The sequence below is a fragment of the Lutjanus erythropterus genome, chromosome 22 (genome assembly GCF_056507025.1).
Source record: "Lutjanus erythropterus isolate fLutEry1 chromosome 22, fLutEry1.hap2, whole genome shotgun sequence".
Lineage (NCBI taxonomy): Eukaryota > Metazoa > Chordata > Actinopteri > Lutjaniformes > Lutjanidae > Lutjanus > Lutjanus erythropterus.
This window is the reverse complement of record NC_139338.1, coordinates 15021669-15043018: the sequence shown is the minus strand read 5'-3', so window position 1 is coordinate 15043018 and position 21350 is coordinate 15021669. Positions and strand designations below refer to the sequence as shown.

At 38.8% G+C, this 21350-nt stretch overlaps 1 protein-coding gene across 1 annotated transcript in view; it reads right to left on the bottom strand.

The window, feature by feature from the left end:
• Positions 1–21350, bottom strand: part of ccdc146 (coiled-coil domain containing 146) — a 66905-nt gene that overhangs the window by 8864 nt on the left and 36691 nt on the right. Inside the window, exons 11-17 of the mRNA XM_084710706.1 lie at positions 19686–19778; positions 18085–18252; positions 17261–17349; positions 14687–14851; positions 14425–14500; positions 13265–13413; positions 12953–13181 (exon numbers count right to left, since the gene is read on the bottom strand). Coding sequence (XP_084566832.1) covers positions 12953–13181; positions 13265–13413; positions 14425–14500; positions 14687–14851; positions 17261–17349; positions 18085–18252; positions 19686–19778 — 969 coding nt within the window. The remainder of the gene's footprint in view (positions 1–12952; positions 13182–13264; positions 13414–14424; positions 14501–14686; positions 14852–17260; positions 17350–18084; positions 18253–19685; positions 19779–21350) is intronic.

The following is a 21350-nucleotide window of genomic DNA, read 5'->3' as shown; positions in this document are numbered from 1 at the left end:
GATTGAGGGGTTCAGAGTTAATCAAGTAAAAAATGTAGTCCTGACATGATTTATTGATTAAATGTTTAGAAAATTTACATCTAAAACATTAATTAAAGATACCCTGTTGAGTACCTCGAGTAGCGCTGTGGGCCACTCTTTTAATGAATGGGTCTGTATTCTATTTGGTCTGGAACACAAGGACCTCCAACGCAAAAACAATAAATATTCACACTCTTCCACTAATCTACAGGTTGCAGGAACAAAGGCATGGAAGAGGAGGACTGCAAGCTAGTAACCAACAGATGTACAAAATGCAGGATTTAAAATGTTCAAAAACTCGGCTTTGCAAATATTTCATGAAGAAAGAAGCTAAATTAATTTTCTTAGGCCTCAAGGCACTTTTAAATGAATCACTAACAATAGTCAGAGTTAATGTAGTTTTGTGTTTTTCATTAGTTTTCATATTTATTTCATTTTTAATTTTTGTTTTAGCTGTTTAGCTGAAGCTTCGATCCCAATTCCAAAAAAAAAGTTGGGATGTTTTGTAAAAAGTAAATAAATCAGAATGCAATGGTTTGCAAAAAAAAAATTCAACATTCAATTGAACACAATACAAAGGCAAGATATTTAATGTTCACACTGATTAACTTTCTTCTGTTTTTTTTTTGTAAAGAAGGACTCGTTCAGAATTTGATGCCTGTAGCACGTTTCGCAAATGTTGGGACGGCGGCATGTTTACCACTGTGTTCCATCACCTTCATTTTTAATAACACTCAGTCAGCATTCGGGAACTGAGGACACTTGTTGTTGAAGTTTTGAAAGTGAAATTCTTTCTTAGTCTTTCTTGACTTGAGGACTTCAGGTGCTCAACAGCCTGGGTTTTTTTGAGACGTGGAATTTGAGTTTGGATTCTGCAGATTTTCTGTTATGGGGATTTTTTGTTTGATCATTAACCCCTCTGGAGTTGATAATTGTTTGGTTAGAATATAATGTTTTAGTTTTTTCTTGCTTTTGTAGCAAAGGTTATCAGCTAACCAGCTCATCTAATGTAAAGTTGTTGGTTAAAGTGGCAGGTTGGGATATTTTTTGTCCACCTGTCTGGTGCACAAATATTATTTTTTTGACCTTTTAGTAGAAAACCTAGGCTACATCACAGAGGATGGCTTTTGAAGTTAGTGCTGCTAACAATGTGGACGGTCCCTTCTCCTCTTTAGCCAGGACATCACAAAGTCCATGAGATTCAAAAACTGAAACTGAAATGTGGACTCGTCAGGCCACGGGACACTTTTCCACTTTGTGTCACTCCTTTTGACCTGAATTTGAGAAAAGTGGATCAGTGCAGCCAAAGAAAACTGTATACAGTCATGTATCAACCCTTTAAAAGGTATTTAGAGCGGAAATTCTAGGACTTGATGCTAAGGGGTTTTATGAATTTGAGCTGGAACGATTTGTGGATTAATTGATTAGTTGCCAACTATAATATTAATTGCAAACTACTGTGATAATCAATTACTCATTAGGAGCCATTTTCTAAGAAAAATTACCAGACTGCCTATTTCATTATTTATTATGTGAATATTTGCTGGTTTCTTTTGTCTTCTATGACAGTCAACTGAACATTTTTGGGTTTGGGAAACAGTGATCATCAACATTTTTCATAAATTAATGAACCAAACAACTAATCGATTAATCAAGAAAATGACCAACATATTAATCAATAAAGGACATAATTGTTAGTTGCAGCCCTAAATGGAATTAATCTGGATGTTTGACTGTCGGTCACATCAAGTCTTCAAACATTTTCATTTTCAAATGATTAATCAACCAACTGAAAAAATAATGAAGAGATTAATTGAAAAAAAAAAGCACAACCATGAAGAAAATAAAGCTGCACCTGAATTCACCTGGTCTGTTTCATGTAAGAAACAGTCTCCTTCTAATATCCACTATTTGAAGTAGATTATAGAGACAAAGACAGATAAGAAGACAAGTGGCCTCTTAATCTGTGAGAATGGAAATGAGCAATTAAAATATCTCAACAGAGAAGTTAATGCAAATGCCCAATGGCCCCATTACAACAAAGTAAAGTCTATATATAAAAATATATGAAGCTGAGATGATCAAGGAACCATGACAAGGACCATAAAAGAGACGTAAGCAGGAAATAGAAAGGAGGAAAAACAGATCAGATGGCAGAAGCGAGAATAAAGTGAAACGAAAAAAACATGAGAAAATATGAGTAGCCGCCTGGGGGGATTGGAAAAAGAGACAAATATAAGTGAGGATGCAGTGATTGGATCGGCAGCAGAAAGCAAAGAGACGAGTGGGGAGGAGCTGAGGAAGAAAAACAGGGTGTGGAAAAATGTTGTACACAGGCGGTCTGCCCTGGCTCGACCTGACTTATGAAACAACAGCTCCTCTCCACTCAACCATACAGTCAGCGCGTGCACGCACACGCACCTGCGTATGTTTACGTGCCTGGATCTAATGTGAGAGTTTGTGTGTCAGACTTGAAAGACAGCGTGGAACAAAGTGATGATTCCCATTTCCCCTCCCTTCATTGGAGGAGATTAATGAAGCCTCTCTTCAGCAGACAGACAGTGAGTCTGATTAAAACAGACTTCAGTGTTCAGCCTCCTTTAAAAGACGCTTCTCCCTCAACGTCATATGACTCAAGTTTTAACTTAATAGTATGACTGTCATGTGATTAAATGAGGGTGTTTGTAAGGTTAAAGTTACAGATGCTTGAGGAGAAGAAAAAAAAAGGCTGAGAGGCTGACAAAGCTGACAGTAAGCAGCTGATAAGCTGAAAAGCAGAGGCAGAGATGAGAGTGGAGCAGATGTACACAGAGAGAGACTGATATATAAGGCTGACAGATAGAGGAAGATAAAGCGAAGACGAGCGAAGAAAAGACAGTATGAAGGCCAGAGTGAGAAAAGGAGCACTAGATAGGCTGTGAAAGCAGACAAGAAAGCCAGAATTGGAGACGAGAGATGTGGAGAAACAGGAATTGGGGCTGACCAACAGGGAACAGGGTTATCTGCAGTTTTCACAAAGAGAACATGGTGCAAGGAGCTGAAGGCATGTCGAGTACAATTACAAAACCAAAATTCAGCAACAAAGCAATGATAATAGTGACACTACAAATTAAAGTCAAATTAATTTTTTTAGTTCTTTCCACTTTTTGCGCAGCTGCAGTTCTGTATAGTTTTACATTTTTCAAAAGTGTAGAAAACAGTTTGACATTGTGGAAACAGCGCGCAACCTTGAAGCCTCTGAATGTGTGTTTGTGATGGCGGCGACAGTCTGACACTCGAGGACCAGCTAACTAGAAGACATACTGCCAACTGCGCTGCTTACTGGAGCACAGGACAACAAGCCCACATCTAGTGCTGGTTATATACCGCTGGCGGCTTTAGCCATGCGTTCTTTTTCAACATTCGACATTTCGGAGGACCAACTGTGCCGTTTTAGTGGAGATGAAAGGAAAAATGCCCTTTAAACACTTTTAGACCACATCCCCGGTCATATAATTATTTAACAACGTATGAAAACACCAAAAATGATCATGTTTGTTACTTAAACATGTTCTCTTCTTAGAGAAGAGAGAAGAGAGAAAATGGGTGATAGCATAGAGTGTTTCTGCTCTGGTGAGAAATAACCCCACTAAAAAAGTTAAATTGCTGTTTTTTTTTGTCTGTGGCTCTTTGCCCTGTTGTCTTAAAGGTGGGGTAAGTAATTCTAGAAAAAGATTGTTGATTGTTGAGTATCATTCCCGGATCAAATACCGACTCGCTTTAGGTTGGGTTGATTGTTGAGTCTCATTCCCAGATCAAATACCGACTCGCTTTAGGTTGGGTTGATTGTTGAGTCTCATTGTTTTGTTGAGTGTTTGGGTCCAAGCCAACAACCCTAAGCGTCTGTATTTGACAACCTGAGAAAGAGACTCAACAGTCAACCTACTTTTCCCAGAGTCATGTACCCCACCTTTAAGCAAACAAGATAGACCGTATTTGCTTCACTTTTGAAGGGCTGGGAACGGATTTCATTTGTTTTGGACAGAGCCAGACTAGCTATTCCCTCCTTTTTCCAGTCCTTATGCTAAGCTAAGATAACCATCTGCTTGTTAGAACTATGTGGAATCAATATTCTCATTTAACTCTGAGTGAGAAAGTGAAAATGTCAAACTATTCCCTCAACAATATCGGTCCCCAGCTGTTCGCTGTCTGTCGCTGTTGGTATTTCAAACTTTTTAATGCCTGTCCACACAAATATTGTTTTATACCAGTGCTAACATTCTTAGTTAGTTACAAAATTTCACCCCAACTGGAGAATACTGATGTAAGGGTTCAGCCTCAGGACAATCCTGATTGGTTTTGACTTGTGCACTAATTTGGTCATCTAGCTAACAGCGCACTGAAGAATAAATATTCAGGATAAATAAACCTTGCTGCATTAGAGGTGTTTTCGTTTATTTCACAGCTTTAAATCAAAATGAACTTTTCAGACTGTGTCAGAATCTGCAAATACTCAACTGAGACAAGTGTGTGCCCACTCCTCACTTTTGAGTCTGATTGATATGTGTTCCACCCTCATCAGTTGCCACCCAAAGCCATTTAAACACTACATGATGGATGGGATACAGCGCGTCTCTGTCACTCTCCTTCTACTCTCTCCGCTCTTCAATCAATCTTTTTTTTCTCTGCTGTGCCCTCGCTCTTAACATTTTTATACCCGTCCTCCTCGCTCTGTTGTTATGCGCTGATGTTTGTCTTTCTCTTTGTATTCATCTGTCTCAGTGTCAGTGTCTCTGTTCTGCCTGCCTGCCTCTCTGTTTTCTTCATCTGACAGTCACAAAGAATAGCTGTTTTCTTGGCTCATGAATGCTGTAAAACATTGTGCGTGTGACAACCTCTACGCAGAATACAATTTGCATATCATTTACATAATTTCTGCTTAGTTATTAGTTAGCATGATGGCTTCAAAAGCCACATAATAAATGGCACATGCTCGCTTAACAGTATAATAAAGATAAATAATGACCTTATTTATATACCACTTCTCCAAATTAGGTTACGACGTGCCTTACAATTAAAAGGTACAAAAGACAAAGGGACAGATCAGTAAAGCAGAAAGGTCAGTAAGTAAAACAGCAGTAAAGTCATAATCATAATAAGGTTATGTAAGGTTAATTAGCAGAACATGCGAGCAGAGAAGCTGAACTGAACCTTTCATAAGATCCAAACGAGAAAAAATTATAATTAGATATAAAATATGCATTTTAACTCGGCTTCTACATAAATATTTGACAGGATGTCACATAATATTAGTTAAGTGATTTACACAAAATGTCAAACTGAAGTTTTGGAGAAAAATCAAGTCAGCCTTTGCTTTGAGTGAGAATACAACCTGCAGCGGGGCCGAGTCTGGGGCTTTATTGATGGAAGACATCGAACAACCATCATGATTACAAAAACCATAAAATAAATGGAAATCCATATGAGAAAATATTAAAAAGTTAAGAGGTATAAAATACTGATACTGACTCTGCCGGCTGAATTCTGCAGGCAAATCACTGCACAGCCTTGAAGCCCCTGACTACAACACTTCTCATTTCAGACTCTGGGTAGAGGAATAGTTATAAAGTAAGTTTCCTCTCTGCAGAGGACCTCAGGCTACATCTGGACTCATAAGACATTAAAAGACAGGTAACTGGGGGCCAGACCATGCATGACCTTAAAAGCAATTAGTGATTGCATATGATATGGAGATGTAACCCTAACGGAGAATATTATCAGCCAAGATGCGTCACATGGTCCAAAAAGAAAGAGAAAAGCAAGTGCAAAAATCCCATCAGAAGTCTGCTGTGGGAATCTTGAGCAGACCTACTTTAACCTGTGGTTCTGCAAAAACATGTCTTCACAGAACTAGTGTAACACACTATCTTGACTACATTTGTGATGCATCCCAGCTTTGTTTTCAGGGTATGTATTAGCAAATTAAATACATTTTTAAGACTTTTTAATGCCAATTTTTAATGAATGTAAGGCCAAGTGTTTAACAAAACCAAACAACAAATGTGAAAATACAGGGGTACTCTTCTGAGTAAATACATATCTTGTCATTTCAAATTATAAGTAAGGCAACATGACAATAATTGGCTGAGTTAAAGAGTTATTAGTGTGAAAAAAAAAGATACTTGTCCTTAATAGCATCAATCACTACAATTGTACTGCAGCCAGGGTGCGAAATGAGGTTATATCAAGGTAGAATTTCTGATTTTTTTGCGTTGAAAGTCATTTAGACCCCTGCATTATTATTGTGCTTCTGTTTTATAGCTTACACATGGCTTTTAAATAAATTAGTAAATGCCAGCCTGTCTCATTTAGGCTACAGACAGCCATTGGCATAATTGGACAAATGATTGCTCCACTTTTTACAACTTGTCTTTTGCCCAAATATATTAGTCGAGTCGGACAATCATTTACCTAAAAATGCCTCGAGTTGGACAATTATTTACTGGAAAATGTTTCCCACAGACATTATATATGGACGAAATGACACGAATGGAGATTTTGGAGATTAACTGATAAAAGAAAGCACAGAGAAAGGGTTCAAATTAGAAAGAAGTAATCCCACAAACACTGGACTGTTTGTTGCTTATCTAACTAGCTCCTCCATGCCACAGACACTACGGTGGTCACCAGGAGACAAAGTTTACAAACACAAATAGCAAAAACCTAAAAGACGGGGAGGAATTCAAACTTTACACTTGTTGATATTGCCAGTAATTAAATGCACAGGCATTTAGTGGTTGGAGTGAATTTTAGACCATTACAGCATTCAATAAAAAAACATCCCAAACAGAATATAGGTCTGTTTAAGACTTTTTAAGGACCTCTACCCAGTAGCCACCCTGATTTTTGTCCTATTTGTCTGAGTTGGATATCAGGAGAATTCTCAGATATTTAGACAGCAGCGTGACGAAAAGTCAGATTTCAGAGGTGAGCTACAAATGACTTTCAATATTTGTAGAGTAGCAGAAACGCTCACACTCCACGCAATGTTGTGACAGGATAAATCATCCCTTTTTATTTCTGTGTGCTTGTGTTTCTTGCTTGCTCTCCACCCAACTCACTCATGTCTCTCACATACGATATACCTTGCACATACATGGTTCACGGTGGGTTTCCCCGTGGTAATAAGTTTCAGACAGGTTGGACAAAGATTTAAGAGAGGGACAGACAAACAATATGACTCACCACCATAGGGACAGTGCAGCATGTCAGCTCCACCCCGTTGTAAATCCCACTCCCTTACTCACTGAGTGTGTTTGTTTTCTATAAATATATCCATCTGCATGTCTGTGATATTATGTGTTATGTGACTTTATATAACAGAAGTATTGCTAGTCATTTGAGGACTGCTGAATTCAGATTTTGCTGCAATGGTGTTATCTCAACCCCACAAACACTGCACGGATCTCAGTGTGTGCGCACTGATGCGTGTGCACCTGTATGTGTGTTTGAGATGTCGACGTGCCAGCAACTCATAAACAAGTTGTAAATTCTGAATCCAACACCAACCTCTGTTTATTTTGCTGCAATTAAAATTCCTCAGAGCAAATGAAAGCCTCAGAGTATATTGAACTTCAATAGTCTCACAGATGGCCCGATCTATCTTTGTCAAAATATCCCATCAAGGGGAGGGGGGATACGTCTGCAATGAACAGATAAACTGGTCACAGATGAATACAAATATACAATATATATAATAAATCGACAGCAAGGCAGCTGCATGGAAATTGAATTCGCATAGAAAATGAATTCGGAGGGAGAATGATTTGAGCTGGCAAGCCTCCCGCAATAGGAGAGACCCCTGTGATTCACATTTGGTACCCAGGGGAGCCAGACGGCCGTACGAGGGAAAACAGCGATTTAGAAAATGATTTGCTATTTACACACAGAGGAGAGGGACAAATACGGAATGAGTGGATGGATGAATGCATGGATGGATGAACAGAATTGATTCACTAATCGGGGATGTAACTGTTGATTGTTAGAAAGTTCCAGGAGTTGCATTTGTCTAGAGCCACGCTAACAGCTTTGTGTGACTGTACTCGGGCACAGTAGTTCTTTGAGTTAATGCTAGCATCCTAGCTTTCATACTTGTCGGAAGTACGGTAAGCATATCTTCTTATCAACAAAATCTTTTAGTGCAGTTGTTTTTTCTCTTTACAAAGTGTTTAACATAGCTAATGTTTAGCATAAATAAGCATTAATACTGATGCAGCAGCAGATTCAACAGAAATGGTTCCACAGCAGTGGCAGCCATCCTTGGTTGTGGCCAGTAGGTTTGTTCTTCTTTGTACAGACAAAATATAAAACCCACTCCATATTAGATAAATCGTTGTCATGGGCCCAGTGTGCTCCAGACCAGGTGAAAATCTGTCTGCCTGAGTGGAAGGGGTGGCCAGACGTATCTGCCAGAGCAAATGAAATATGAGTTTGGAGATTCATCTGGTTCCCAAGCATGTCCCAAAGCATGGACTAATTAAAAATTTGACCTGTAGGTTGCCCTAGATGAAAGGTTGAGGGACAATCAAAGTTATTACAATTCATCCTGAGAGAGCTGTAAATGTCTGTACCAAATTTCATGGTAATCCATCCAATAGCTAGCATGACTAAGAAGGACAGAAGGTGGAATATACTGTATCTACAGCCAAACACAAGGTCAGTCAGAAAAGAAAAGGAATAGAAAAATGTGAGACAGGGAGGTTGGAAGGTTGGAAGGGACTTTCTTGTAAAATAAATAGTTCCAATGAAACAAAAACCTTAAGAATGCATTGAGGGAACAATGAGGGAAAGGGTGGTCGGACAAATGTTAGTAGGCGAAAGAGCAAAGAAACTAATGATGAGAAACTGCAACAATGCAAAATGAGAGTGAAAGAAAAAAGATGGCACCAATGAGGCTTCTTGTAGCAAATGATAAACAGCAGAAGGAGTAAACAGATGGAGAAAAGGGAAAGGGGCGTTTTTCAAAAAAAACAAAAAGCAGCACATGGTGAAGTCTGTTCCAACACTGCGTTCATCCAAAAGAGCACAAGACTCAGATGAGAGGAGTGTGGTCCAACAACAAGTCAGAACCAGTCACTCTGATCCAGAGCAGCAACACACCCAATCCCGCGACGCCGCCACTGGCAGGGAAACTCAGCGTGTGTGTGTGTGTGTGTTTGTCTCTCCTTCTACGTGTCTGTCACTCTCTATGTATTGCAGAGGATCCTTGAATATGTTTGTGTTTTTATGTTATTTATTCATGTGTGTCTCAGTATGTCTCTGTGAGTCTTGTGCAGTGTGAGGGTTTTTGGGTCTGTCCCTCTTGGTTTGGATCTTCATCTCCTTTTCTACGTGCCCGTCTATAGAGTTTAGTTAGCAAAAGGAATGTTTCTGTCTCCGTTCAAATTACGGAGAACCACAATCGACGAAATGAAAGTCTCTGAAAATAAGGCTATAAATTGACCACTTTTGATGAGTGATCAAAGGCAGCTTAGAGACATACAGTAATGGTGTTTGAACCAGAACAAATATAATACATTATAGTGTTGTTTTGCTAAAAGCCTTTGTGATGGAGGGTCTGTGCATGTAGTTTTGTGTTGAGTCTAGAGAGAGAAAGTAAAATCCACCTGGAATGTGCTCAGAATAAATACATTTGCTGATATTTACCGTAAGCAAAGAAGAATATGAACCTGAGTCTGTTCATTATATTAAAAAGAAAGCCTTGTAAATTATATTATAACAACTCAAAAGTCTCATTATATGGTGAGGCTTTGAGAATATTTCAAAAAAGAGATCTGCTCATTAGTGGTACTTTAAGTGAATCTTCTGGTGCCTGCACATTCACAAACACGGTCTTCTGGAGCTTGTACGCAACTGTTCTTTTTGGAGTTCCCCTAATTTCTCAGAAATACACACACACACACACAATACAAACAATAGTTGAACAATACTTTGCAAAACCCAAGACACATACAAATCACATGTACGCACAATCATCTACCTCATACGATCGTGTGAGGACTCTCCACTGACACAAATCCAAGCGACAACCTCAGGGGTTGAAAAGTAAGCCAACGCAGAAGTGCCAAAAACATCAGTTCCTCGAAAAGCAACTTCAGGCTTCAAAAGCGAGTCAATTCCCATAGACGTCGATATTGAAATGGCCAATAAACATGTTTATGGGAAAAAAAGGTTTCGGTTTCTAAAGCTAATTTGGAGAACTTTGGAGGGGGTGACTGAGTATATAACTCATCTGTTTAAATTCAAGTTATGCATAATTATGCATAAAGGTTAGTTTATTCATTTTCATTTTTTTTATTGTGATATTCGATATATTGTTACATCCCTACATTTTATGCATAAACTTCTAAAAGTGTATTTTACTGCGTGCAGGAACGCACAAATGTTGCTGGACAATGGCCTTCAGCATTGTTGGATAAAGTCTCTGGCTTGGACGTGGACATGCATACGAACACGCAGAATCAGCCAGAAGATTCCAGGCAACAACTTGCAAACACACAATCTGTCTTTTCTGCAGACATTTTATCATCTGATAACACTGGGATGGACTAACTGGCGGGCTACTTCCAGATAGGATTTCGAATTAAACAAGCTGGGACACATCCCGACATCCCGACACTGGGGACAGCATGGACAACAGTGTACTGAGAAACTGAAAGTGCAGGGGTGATGTAGAAAACCAGCACACAGGCTTGTGCAGTGCTGATACAATATAATTATATACCTAGAGGAGGCCCTAACACTTGCTTTTGCAAAAAAATAAGGAGCACAAAGAGTCCTACAGTGCACCTGCACTTTGCTGGAACTTTTGGGAAACTATTCAGCAGGATCTATTCAGTGTTTTCGTTTTTTGTCGGCAAGACAGAGAGAAAGGAGAAGTGGGCGTTGGGAGACTGTCACCGGGACACTGTTCACACAACAGAAAAAGATTTTAATGAATGATTTCCATGAAACACTGTCTATTACCCATCCTCGACAATTTTTAAGTACACACACCTTCCACCCACAACTTTTTCAGGTAATTAGTTTGCAGTTGTGGAAGTTTAGAGGATTTGATTCTTTTGTGAAAGTTTTTTTTTAATTATTTTTACAGACTGTGAATAATAGACTCTTTTCACAGCTCACGGGTTAAAAACAGGTGTTACTAATGATGCTAATGAAGGTTCAGTTCCATTCAGGTCAAACAGAGTCAGGGTGCTGCTGTTGTGCACGTTGGGTCACTGGAAAGGCTCTGTTACACTAAATATAACGTGACCTTAATGAGTATCATTTGTAACATCTGTTTTTAACTTAGCTAAAATTATATTTTTGACAAATACCAATTAAGCTTTTGCCAGAAACACGTCCCTGAGAAAGCCATGCCAAGGGTCACAAATATTCTCATTTTGTCTGTCTGATACAACTGATCATACAATTCTAATTTGCGGCTGGAAAAATGAGTTGTAATATCTGGTTTTGCACCGACTGGTTTTCCCCCTATTCATCCAGCTGGAAGTGTTTTGTCTCGGCTAATGACAAGATGTCCTTGTGTGCTCCTTGGCTTGCAGGGTGCCACAGGGGTAATTTCCTGGATCCATTTTGTTTTCTTTATACAGTCCTCTTAGAACATCTGATACGCAACTCCACTCTACACAAGTGTCTGGCTGAAATTTGTAACTGAATGGTCCCGGAATTTTCAGTTAAATCGCAGTAAAACTGAATTTCTGATATCACCCTGGTGATGCGGGAGCATTGATGATGTCACTCTACTGGCCTCTAATTAAATTTAGGATTCAATTCAAGAAGCAGGATCCTTCTTGTCTACAGTATAAGGCTTTGAACTACTGCTGCTAATAACTAACAACTGGGTCCCAGGCTGTGGAACGATTCTCCTCTGGGAGTCAGATCAGCTCTCTATTGGATGTTTTAAGTCATAGATTAAGATCTATCTTCCGTATCTGTGTTCGAGTCATGTACAGTACTTTGATCTGTGTTGTTTCTAATTGCTTTTTTTTATTGTGCTTTTTTCTTTCTCCTCTTTGCTGTGCTTGTATTGCACTCATCTTTTATTTTCCTTAAGCTTTTAAGCTTTTGTTAAGCACTTCATCCAGGAAACAGACTCGATATAGATTTAACAATTAATTGCAACAAATGGAAATACAGTTATGCTTGGTGCTGATGGCAGCATGCTAGGACTCTAGAAAGGCTGAAGGAGGCAAAACTGGTCAGAGGCAGCAGTGTGTATGAGGCAGAACTGGTGTAGCAGAGGTCAGTGAGGTGGAAGTCATATTTTAAAGGGATAGCTCACCCTAAAATCAAAAATATACGGGGCACTCCTGTAGCTCAGTTGTTAGAGCGTGCGTCCCATGTACTGAGGCTTTTATTCCTCCACTAGAAAGAAAGTAGCTCTTCCATGAAACTTGAGAACACAGAACAATGACTTAATTATTATTTTACAAAGAAGGTCAAGTGAAAAATGTTCTCAAGCCTTGTTAAGGTATCAGAACAAACCTGATATAGAGGACATACATTTATTTTATGTATTTATGTGTTTGTTTTTAGTTTTTAGTTTCTAGTTTATTATGTATTATTTTATTATCAGTATTATTAAAAATAAGTTAGATTCCAGATCCACACTTCATACCTGTTGGTGGCGGTAATGCACCATAAAGTTATTTGCCAAAGGCAAGAAGAGGAAGAAGAAATTATTCAGTCAACAAGCTGACAGCTGATAGCAGCTGGGGTTTTGAAACGTGCAACATAAATAAACTTACTCACTTACTTATTTACTATTTCATGTCAAAATGTCTGCCCGGAAAGAGATTATGGCAGATTATGACAAGTTCAGCTGTTGAACGACTTCTAAATTTTGTCTGTGTGACTGCTAATGTCTGTGTAATGATGCGTTTCCCACCTCTATCTGCAGCGTGGTGATCTCTCCCTCCAATCTTTTCTGGAGGGGCAGCTCCTTCTTCTTCAGGTCTATCTGTCTCTTCTCCTCATTAATCACTAGCTGTAAGTCTCTCATCTCCTTCTCCAGAGTCTCCAGCGCCATGTTGCCCTTTGTAATGGCCGCCCCCTGGATGTTCACCTTTTTGTAGTGGTTGAATAACACCTCATCGTGCTCCAGGAGCTGAATGCCACTGTAGGTGACACAAACATTATTCGACACGCGTAGTTTTGTTCCTGTATTTGAATTCAGGCAACATTATGTAAGTACACATACAGAGAATTGCGGCGCTGTATGGCTGTTTCATGATTCTTGTTTATTTCCAGATGAGTCGCCTCCTGGAGGCTGATCATTTGTGTGAGTTTCATCAAATCCAGCTTGTTGTCGTCACACTCCTGACTGATCTGACGGTGTTTCCAAGCAACCTAGATGTGAAAAAAAAGAGTGAAATATATGTTTAGACCCACAACAGTTCAATTTTGTCTCAGTTAGTTTCCAGAATGAGTGTGCTCATTTCAGTTTAGCTTTTTGTTGGTTTCAGTGCTAGTTTTGGCTTTTGCACACAATACTTGTACACTCTGCTTCTGGGACACTGCAGTTAATCCATGGGGTCATAAAAATTAATATTTTGGTGAGCTGCAGGTGGGTGAGGTAAAATGAAGCTGTGTGCACATTTACATACAGGATCTAATGTTAATTCATGTCTTGTGTTCTTCTACTCTTACAAAAAGTCTCACAGTCAAAGTTCATACATTGAAATTGTTTGAAATAAAGCACCTGACTTCTACCAGAGCTGTCTAATTTACACAGGAATGTTTAATATGACAGAAGACAAGTCTCTCAAATCATTGAATCATCTTATTATCTATGTATAAGTGTTTAACATTTATTTTAATGTTTAGAGAGGCTGTTTAGAAGCATTAATGTAACATTTCCAAGTCAAAAAATACATCTGAACAACACGTAACATTTTCAGGCGGATGTTTTTGCTTTTAAGTGGAGTGGAATGCCTTCACTTGACACTGCTAAGCAGTGACTCTAAAACAACTAAGAGGCAACTTCTGCTGAGGTTCACAGACTGCTGTAATCTGTGAACTGTGTTACTGCTTGAGCGTCTTATGAAACACACAAAGATAAATACAGAAGAAACTGGATGAACGTTTGCCTCCTTAAACTATGTTTTAGACAGCTATAAAGTCTACCGCTGCTAGAAATTCTGACCTCACTCAAAATGACTCAGTTGCAGTTTCGGCTCCAGATCTCTGTTCAAACCCGGCCCCTCTGGGTCATATTATTCTTCATAACTTATTTAATTAGTTTGTTTAAACTGTTCAATTTCTGATAAGGGCTTATGGTCAACAGACTGTTTCCCACAGTGTGTTTTGACAGGTCTCTTATCTGTGTTTGTGTTTGTGTGTGTGTATGTGTGCCTGGACCTTGGAGATGTCATTGCGCAGTTTGTCTCTCATTTTGGAGCTATTAGAGATCTTCATACGAGCCTTTGCGAGCGATCTGAAAAGAAAAATATCAGAAATACCACGATGCGCACTGGCAAATGAAACCTCACAACCTTTACAAACATCTGTTCACATTTGTTGTAGTGCTGTTACAGTATTAGATGGACCTTTATGCTTTCTTTTCTGCATTAGTATACTAATGCCAACATAAACAACTCTCCCTCCTCTGCACAAAACACACCTCTCCTTGTTGATGACAATGGTGCGTTGGATCTCCGTCTCATTCTCCTGCACCTTCACTTGCTCCGTCATCTCTGCAGTTGTCTGTGAGGCGATCTCCTTCAGCTTGACGTATTTATTCTTCTCTTCCATAATCATGTGGCACAGCTTACAATACTGTGATATTCTACGGCGGAAACGACTGATTAGCAATGAGCTCATTTCTTGATCTGCATTACAAATCCTGGCTGCTATCAAGGGCAGGTTTTTGACATTTTATCATTTATTTATCAAAGTCATCACTGAATTTACTAGCTTAAAATTTTGTATTAATTTAACCTTCTATTTAAAGAGTTTAGTCAGTTTAGTTATTATTTTGAACCTAGATTAAATTTAATTATGTTGCTCCAAAACCTGACCTTCAATTTAAAATTTGATGCAGTATTAACTTTAATACACTTGAGAGGGCTTAAATCTTAACATGTCCATGTGCTGGTCTTCAAGTGTCACAAGAAATATGTGCAAAATAAGCAGTAAATGCCATGTCTGAGCATTTCTCGCTTTGAAACAGCAGTGAGCAGAGGCAGCTTCAAAAAAACAAGTTCAGTCAGGCTGAGTATATGAAGTCATAACCTGAACAGAACCCTTTCTGTTAACTGAGGGGGTGGCGCTATACATATCGTTAGCAGCGATGCTCAGCTCACAGGAGAAGCTGGATGTAGATAGTTATACCCATAGCCAATGACATTTGTCAATAGATGACTCAACTGATGTAAGGTGCCCAGATATGAGCAACATAGTAGGTTTTAGGTCTACTGGAGGTGTGCTGGAAATAAAGTTTGGACAAAAAATGTCAGTGTCATAATCATCATATGAATATGAACTAAAGTGTGGTGAACGTGGTAAAAAACGTATTCATGTTCATCACCAATAATCAGTCAAAAGATTGTTAGAAAACTAAAGTCTAATGCAGTGTGACTTTCTCATTAAATTTCAATTAACCATTCATGTAAGACAGGAGGAGATGTGCAATATTTAACTGTCATGCCCTGTTTTTGGTCGACTTGATGCAGTTTTCTGAGCAGATCCACGTCAAGTACAACCGCATCAGACTGTAGTTTGTGGTCGTGATCTAATTTAATGCATTTTGAGAGTCTGCTGTTACACTGGGTGGTGCCAGATGCATTAGTCTGCGTCTGAACACTGAAGTATGACCAATTAGTAAGTTATGGTTTTGTACCCAGACAACATGTGCGGATGTCTGAATTAATTGTGATCCCAGCTGTTATACAGATCACAGGAGCCAAAAAAAATAACCAGGGTATCAATTATCACATCAATATCCTGTATGCAGGAATTCAGCTTGCTGCCTGCACTAATCATGGACATATTTTACAGGTACTAGTTGACCCTGGATGGACGGATGCCATTCTTGCTGTTGTATACAATTCAAAAAGGAATCTGTAATGACATTTATGACAAAAGCTTGAATTGTGCACTGAAATCTTAGATCTTATGTCAACATTATGCAAAGAGAAATACAAAAAAAAAAAAAAATACTACTGCGACGTGTAAATGCCTCGTGATCGGATGTGCCCACGACAGCTGCAGGTTTTCTGGCTTGCATTGCATACAGATTTTAGGTAGGTGTAAACACAATTTCTTGCGCGTGCTTGCGTCCCAAAATGATTAAAGAAAGTTTGACAGATCAGCGTGAAAACTAAAAATGATACGGGTGGAAAATAAATGACTTACTCTAAGAAACAACTGTGTGTGTGTGACGGTGCGTGCTTCATTCATTTGTGCAGCTAATTTGGAAGCTCGAATCAGACAATTTTAACCTTTTTTTAAATTAGTCAAACAAATTAATTTGTTATCAAAACAGTTGGCAATTAATTTAAGAAGTGATTAATAATCAATTAATAGTTGCAGCTCAAGTATTTATCTAGTCACAGAGTACCTGGGACCGCAACACACCGAGACAAAGAAAGGAATAACTTAATGTAATACATTTACCAGAGGGGACAAATCATTAAGAATATGTCATAGACAGGATTTCACAAAGTTTATAAAGTTGCTGTAACACACAACTCCAAAAAACGTTTTTTTTAAGGGAGTCTGGTTGGTTTTGAAATTAGGCAATATATTCATATAGTATATTCATATACTGTATTTACACATACAAAGCTACACCTTGTAGCAGCTTTAACAAATGCTTTATGGAAGCATCACCCAGTGTGTGGACTTTTGTAAACGTTTCTGCCACCTTAAATTACTCACATGCAGGTTTTGCCTTGGAGGGCAGCGATCCCAGATTTCAACAAGAGTGCATTAAAAGTACCGGGTGCAGACAATCGAATCGCATAACGTGTCCATACAGATCCCATTTTGAAAGCAGGTGTAAATGGGTTGTGGGAGACAGACAGAAAATTTGAAGACAGTGACAGACAAGGAGGTAATTATGATTCCTCCAATGCTGTCTACTAACAGCTGAGTAGCTTCTGTGTGGCCAAAATCCTCTTTATCGTGGCACACACCTTCGCATTTAATGAAAGGTGGCCGACAAGGAAATAATAAAAGAAAACAGCAGTGTCACCTGCGCTGTAGCAAAGTGTTCAGCTTGTTGTGGTCCATGATGATCAGGTCTTTTTCGAGCAGCTCCTGCTGGATGTGCTGGTTCAGCTGCTGTGGATGGAGTTACACAGGTAAAACTACAGTATCATCACTTCTGTGTGTGTGTGTGTGTGTGTGTGTGTGTGTGTGCTCACAAACATCAACCTTCAATCAGTTTTGTGGGTGTATACATTTTTCACCATTGTAGCAGCTTCTTTTCTGACACTTTGAATACTTAAAAAGGAAATAATAAATAAATTATCTACAGATTTCTGAATTCACTGCGTCATTGTGGAGCTGCTCATTGTTGATCTGGGTTTTCATAAGTTACTAATTAGTTTGGAGACTCTGCGAATTTGCAGTCGCGAGTGATACTTGTTCGAAACCAACCAACAAAAAGGGAGTCCAGAACCATTTATGAAAGTCATTTCTGCCAAAACATGTTCCCCTTGGAGTCTAGCTTCAATTTAGCTGAACTGAAATTGCCTAGTCTCTCTCTATTTTTTCACATCACACTGAAATAATCACATTGCAGCGACAGTAATATTGTTAGGCCTGTAAAGCCTTGACATTTTCACCCTGTGAAATTGTGTTTTTGTCATTTTTTGTTACTTTCCTGTCCCCCTAACATGAAGAGGGCCTAAAATATAAACCTACTGCAGTTACTCTTTGATGCTTTATGTGAAATATGCATGTCTATGTCTGCATGCAAGTTATTAAACTCACTAATGATGATATCCTATATGACAACCTATTTCAAATGTACTTTTGGGTGTGTGTGTGTGTGTGCGTGTGTTTGAATTGAACCTCAGCCCTGAGCAGTTCACGGTGCTTCTGGCCCCTCTCCTCGGCTTTGATCTGTGTCAGACATCTGAGGTTATGGAGTTCTTCTCTGAGGCAGTTCGAGTCCCTCAGCAGCCCCTGAATCATCCCATACTGCTGCTGCTTCTGGCTCTCCTCCTCGGCTACTGAGAGCTGGTTGGGAATTTCAGCACCATTTTCAGTTGAAAAATCTCCAGACTACAATTTGACTGCAGTTGAAGGGTGACAGCAGAATGGGACAGGGCAGACTAAAAGCCCCATAACAAGGAAGATGTATAGAGAATGGATACTGAAGCTTTTCTGTCCAGATCCAATGGGTCATTTTGGTTTTTAGTCTATATTTCAGCCAGTAAAGCTTTATTATGAACCCTGAAATGTTGAGTAACCTGAGGTTTCATGTTAGAAATTTAAAGCGTTTAGCAAAGCAAAAGCATTTAGAGGCTGTTGGATGCCAACGTGCATATGTTGGGCAGTTTGCATTATTAGCATAAATTAGAGCAAGCTATATGGACAATATTTCAGCAACTGCTTGGCTGGCTTGGACAGTACTGGAGTGGTTTGGGGGATATTAAGGATGCAGAATCCGTCCCTGTTAAATATTTTTAGTTATACTTTAACTGGTTATAAAACAGTCTCAAATTAATACTGATTGTTAATACTGATACCTCTATATGACCTGCATAATTCAACAAGACCAGCCACGAGAAGACTGGCTATTTCTGTGTAGTTATTCTAAGTGCCTGCCACTAGGTTGGATTTCCTATGAAATGAGATGAAACGAGGCAGTGTCTACATTTTCAAAGGCCATTAGCCAGGTTAAAAGAAGCAGGAGCAGATTTCTTCTTATTTTTGATGTTACATTTTGGGTTTATTACAGTGGAAACACTACTGCTTTTGTACACAGGGGCCTCCAAAATTAAAGTTTACAATTTATAGCCAGGTAGAAGTTATTTCAATTATTTCAAATACATTAGTTAAAATCACTTCTGCTTAAATAATATAATATAATAATAATATAATAATATAATAACAATAACCCTCCAAACCCACTCCACTACTGTCAAAATTGGCCAAGTAGTTGCTGACATATTGTCTTTATAGATGATTGCCCTAATTAATGTTAATAATACTAATTATGCAAATTATATTGCAAGTTAGAATCCAGCAGTTTCTAAATGCTGGGGACACACGGTGTACATTTTTAAGATAAAACTTAACATTTCCAGGTTCACATTTCTGGCAAGTAGACTATTTGAGAAAATAATGAAATGGGAAATCTCATTTTACCTTCAGACTTAAAAAACATCACAAAGATGTTAGAAAATAAATATCAAACGAACTTATACATGAAAATGATATTTTCTTAGTTTTAATATACATATGTCAGACATTTTTCTTCTCTTCTCACTGCAGATTGTCTAAGATATAGCTGACTCTGGGTGCTCTGTTATCAGTTTCAGCAACAACAAAAAATGTAAATTACAGGCTTGACAAAGACAGATTTTTTCGAGAGTACTGCAGTAAATTGCATTACATTTTACAGCTGCTAATGATATCGTGTCCACCCACACGCACAGTGCTCTCACCTGTTTTTCAAAGCTGACTTTGAGAGCATCCACCTCTTTCTGAAGCTCCATCCTCTGCTGAATACTGGCCTCTCTTCTGGGAACAGCGTCTAACTGCAAATTCAAGTCAGAATGTAAAATTAAAAGTTCAGTGTGCTAACATATCTTACATCTGCTGGAAGTCAGCCCTGGATCTTAGTAAAAAGCCGTAAAAATGTATTATCGTTTGTTTCCTTGGTTGTAGTCTGTCAGAAGCACGCAGATCCAAAAATGACCAAACTTCAGATCAAATTCAGTCCATGCATACGAAAACCCACATTAAACATTGACTGCAAAATAATTAATACTATATATCAGAGTCTCCCTGAGGTCTTTCTGATAGCCGTTGGATCAAGTGACACTGAAAATGCTCACTGAGACTCATAAAAAATGAATGCCTTTGGGTGCTGGGTATGCCCCTCTTTGCAGGGTTGCCAGGCCCTGTGTTCAGTGGTATCAGCTGCACTGCTCCATAATTAAAGATTGTCAGCCCCTCAAAGCCGAATACTGTAAGACTAAATCCTAAATCAGTAAGTTTAAGGGTTGAAAAAAGAGAACACCAGAATCTTATACCAGCTACACGCATGAAGTACTTAATACCATCAGTATTTTATTTCTTATGCCTGTTGATTTTAGTGCTATCAAATTAATTTTGTCAACAAGATTTTAACTTTTGTTTTCAAAATCTTTGAATTGGAAACCTGACTGTGCTTTTTCTGCAACTGGGCACAAACTGCAGAACTGCATCCCGCTACACGTTTGATTACTTCCCACCTTTGAATGCTTTAAATCCATCCTGAAAAACAAGTATTTCCCTCTGACTTTCTAATCTGCTCTATGTATACCAAAATGTATCTTTGTTATGGTTTTTTACTGTGCACAATTTTTAAACTGTGCTATATAAATAAACTGACTTGACTTAACTATTTTAGTCCTCATTTTAACTTCTAACAGCCTGGCAACCTGACAAATCTGCGAGCTCAAACTTTGTTTACTCTGGCAGATACGCCTGACCACCCTTTTCCCATTTCCAACTGTCCTTTCTCTTGTCAGGCCAATCACAACTGTTTGATATGGGGTCAGGTCTGATAGGATGACTGACAGAAGAGTGTCACCAGTCCAGATTTGAAAAGTCAAAAGGTCACAGTATTGCTTATTTCTCACCTCAAATATTTTCAGAAACACATTTAAGAGTACTGCAGGCCTATTCAATTATTTTTCAGAAAAGCCAGATTTGGAAAAGAGTAATGTGCAAAGGGGTTAAATTTTTTTCTCCACTTATTAGTTTTCACAGTTGGAAAAGAAACCTTATGCTCAAGGTACAGAATAACAAAGCACCTTTGTAATGCTTCATTAGGAGAAGCTTGTTGTCATTTAAATAAACACAGTGTTGCATTTAACAGCTTTTTTCATTCAGTTTGTTTCTCCTAAATGCCCTCTGCTTAAACAACCTCAAAGGGTTGGACTGAGGTTGTTAAATGGACAGATTTGTCCCACAGCCTGCCAACCGAATACACCCAGGGTACTGTTTGGCTGTAATTTGAAAAAGTTTGTGACCCGACCGCCACTTTTTTCTTCCTTAACTAACCAAGCACCACCCCAATTTGCCCCAGTGTGTAGCTCAGCGGTACATCAGCAGTTATAGGT